The sequence below is a fragment of the Cariama cristata genome, unplaced genomic scaffold (genome assembly GCF_000690535.1).
Source record: "Cariama cristata isolate BGI_N322 unplaced genomic scaffold, ASM69053v1 scaffold15791, whole genome shotgun sequence".
Lineage (NCBI taxonomy): Eukaryota > Metazoa > Chordata > Aves > Cariamiformes > Cariamidae > Cariama > Cariama cristata.
In genome coordinates, this window is record NW_009598850.1 from 1 (window position 1) to 2,959 (window position 2,959).

At 53.7% G+C, this 2,959-nt stretch overlaps 1 protein-coding gene across 1 annotated transcript in view; it reads right to left on the minus strand.

Moving 5' to 3' along the window:
• Window positions 1–8: 8 nt before the first annotated feature.
• Window positions 9–2,959, minus strand: part of LMOD1 (leiomodin 1 (smooth muscle)) — a gene marked incomplete at its 3' end in the record, with an annotated part of 18,244 nt that continues 15,293 nt past the window's right edge. Inside the window, exon 2 of the mRNA XM_009709469.1 lies at window positions 9–1,337. Within this exon, the coding sequence (XP_009707771.1) occupies window positions 9–1,337 (1,329 nt within the window). The remainder of the gene's footprint in view (window positions 1,338–2,959) is intronic.

Genomic DNA, 2,959 nt, shown 5'->3' on the forward strand with positions numbered 1-2,959 from the left:
TTGGGAGAGGCTTTGGGGGAAGCCTTGGGGGATGGCTGTGGGGATGGCTTGGGGGACCCCTTTGGCAGGGCTCCAGGCTTGGGCACCTCCAGCAGGTCTTTCTTCTCCCCACGCTCCTGTGCCAGTTTCTGCTCCTGGAGGCGTTTCTGCCTCTGTTTGTCCATGTTTCGGCTCAGCAGGTTGGTGACTGTCATGCGTGGTCCGGCCAGCTCGAAGTGGTAGCCCAGCTTCAGGAGCGTGGTGTTTTCCTTCAGGAGCTTGGCGATCTCCATCTCCGTCTTCCCTCCGCAGATGTGCCGCTGGTTGTGGAAACGCAGCTCTGTCAGCGTGTTGTTCTGCAGCAGTGCCCGGAAAATGGCCAGGATGCCCTTGCCCGTGATGTGGTTGGAGTCAAGGTTGATGCTCGTCAGCACCTTGTTGGACTTCAGCATGATGGCGATGGCGAAGGCCACGTGGTCGTCGGCACGGGTGTTGGCCAAGGCGAACAGCTTGACCACGGTGTTGAACTCCAGGGCCTCGGTGAAACGCACCAGGGTCTCATTGTTGATGCAGTCTGAGTTGTTCACGTTCACTTCGGTGACCTCGGCGTCGTTGTTCTTCACCTTCTCGATGAGCTCATCGAAAATGCTGGAGGCCTCGTCATCCTTGGCCTGATCTGAAGAGCTGCCACTGGTGGGCTTGGAGGGGCTGCTCTCGGCTGCCGCCTTGGCCTCCTGTTTCTCCTCCGCTGCCTTTTCTGCCTCTGGTTGGGATTTCTCCTTCTCGTCTGCCTTTGATTTTTTCAAAGCTGAACTCTTTTCCTCTTCTTTTTTGTCTTTTTCTTTCTTATCTTCTCCTTTTGTGTCTTTTTCTGCCTGTTTCTTTGATCCCAAACTCTTCTCTTCCTCCTTTTTTTCCTTCCCTATGCCCTTCTTCAATGCTGAACCCTTGTCTTCTTCCTTTTTATCCTTCCCTGCATCCTTCTTTAAAGCTGAGCCCTTCTCTTCCTCCTTTTTGTCCTTCCCTGCATCCTTCTTTAATGCTGAGCCCTTCTCTTCCTCCTTTCTGTCCTTCCCCGTGTCCTTCTTCAACACCGAACCCTTATCTTCCTCCTTTTTGTCCTTCCCCATCAGCTTTCTCTCCATGGCCTTGACTTTATCGTTGATAGCCTTCTCCTCTTTGGTCTTGGTCTCAGCCTCAGCTTTACCTTTTGGGTCTGTTTTCTGAACACTTTCTTCCTTTTTAGAGTCTTTCCCCACTTTCGTATCTCGTTTCCGGGCCAGGTCTTTGGAAAGAGCTTCCTTTCCCTTTTCTTCTTCATTCTTGGCTCCCTTCTTCTTCTCGCTCAATCTGCTTTCCTAACAAGAGAAAAACACCAAGGTGTTACGGAAACAGATGCCTCCGACCTCCAGACTGGCCACCCCAGACTCATCGTCACCAAATCTGCACCTCTGTCACACCGGAGCGACCACAGGGCCCCACGGGGCAGCACCGCAGCCGGAGAAGATGCACAGGAGGATGCAGGACAGTCCGGTCTCAAGAAAGTCTTAGACGATGAGGGATGAGCTGCCCTAAACCAAGCATTTACAATAGAAACTTGGTGATGTAAGGTCCCCAGGAGGCAACAGGGAGGTGCCGTGGAGGAGCACGAGGACAGCGAGCGCCGGGTCCGTGCCGTGGCAGGGGACAGACTCACGGCCAGGACTCTTCAGGGAGGTAAGCGACCTGCTCCAAATCATGATGGTTAAGCCCTGAACAGGTGCCAGAGTCTCCTCCATCTCACCCGAGTGACTTACCGCCGTATGTTCACACACTGCAGCCTCTGACTGGGCTTTGGAAGAGGAAAGTTTAACCCCGCTGAGGTCCCGGGCCCAGGGAAGGGTTCAGCACCCCAGTGCCCCAAATGTAAGCAGAGCCTGCAGGACCCAGGCACGACGAGGTCCCGCTGCAGCTCTCCAAGGCACCTCTGCTTTCCTTCTGCCTCCGGTCCCTTCCCAAAGGGCTCCAGAGGTCTGCGGGATGCCCTCCTTCATCCCCAGCGAACAGACGATAACCTAACAAGCGGCAGGATGCACCCCCCTTCGCAGACCGTGCTGTTTGACCTCTTCCTATCACACCTCCTACGAGCTATCTTTTTCTCAACCCCCTTTTGTTATCCTCGGTTTAATCCCCTTTTGTTATCTTCTTTTTAATCCCTTTTTGTTATCCTCTTTTTAATCACCTTTTTAACCAGGGATGGTACCTCTGTGAACCCCAGGTGCTTTCCCAGATTTCCTAAATGATTTCTAGCTGGATGCTCTGCAGCATTGCCTGGTCCAGAGCCCGACACGCTTCCCATGCTGGCCTGGACGCGTGTGCAAGCAGGGGAGCATCCACAGCCGGTGACAGAGGTGACACTGCTGATCCAGAAGTCACACCCAACCCTGGGCTCTCTGAAACGAGCCTCCTTTTATCAGGAGTTTGCATTTTTGAGCTCCCTGCAGAAAACCAAGGAAATGGGGATGAGGTGTTTATTGCTTTGTAATGCACGGTGTTTTCCCAGCATGTCTTCTTCCAGTGTCCCAAGGCATCATAGGAGGGAAGGGCTTAACTGGGGGGATCTTGGGGAAGGATGCAGATTTTGGGTAAAGCGGCATCACTGCAGCTGGTACCCCCTGCCCTGCCCCGGGATCTCCCCATCTCTCTGTGCAAAGACGTCGTGCAGCAGTGCCCTGGATCTTCTTGTATCTCCAATCCAGCCAAGACGCCTGCTCGTTCCTTAGCGGGCTGGCGAACATCAGTGCTTCTGGCTTGTCTGCCGCCTTGTCTGTTCGCTCTTCAAAAGCAATTTTTGCCTTTGCTTCTGTGCCTGTCATGATGCTGCTGTTGTGTTTGCGGGACCGTGATACGCAGGAGGAGCTTCGTCTGGCTTTCTGCTCTCTTCAGGCAGTGACTACATCCTCCCTGCATGCAGAGGGATGCAAGGTTTGACGGTTATTTT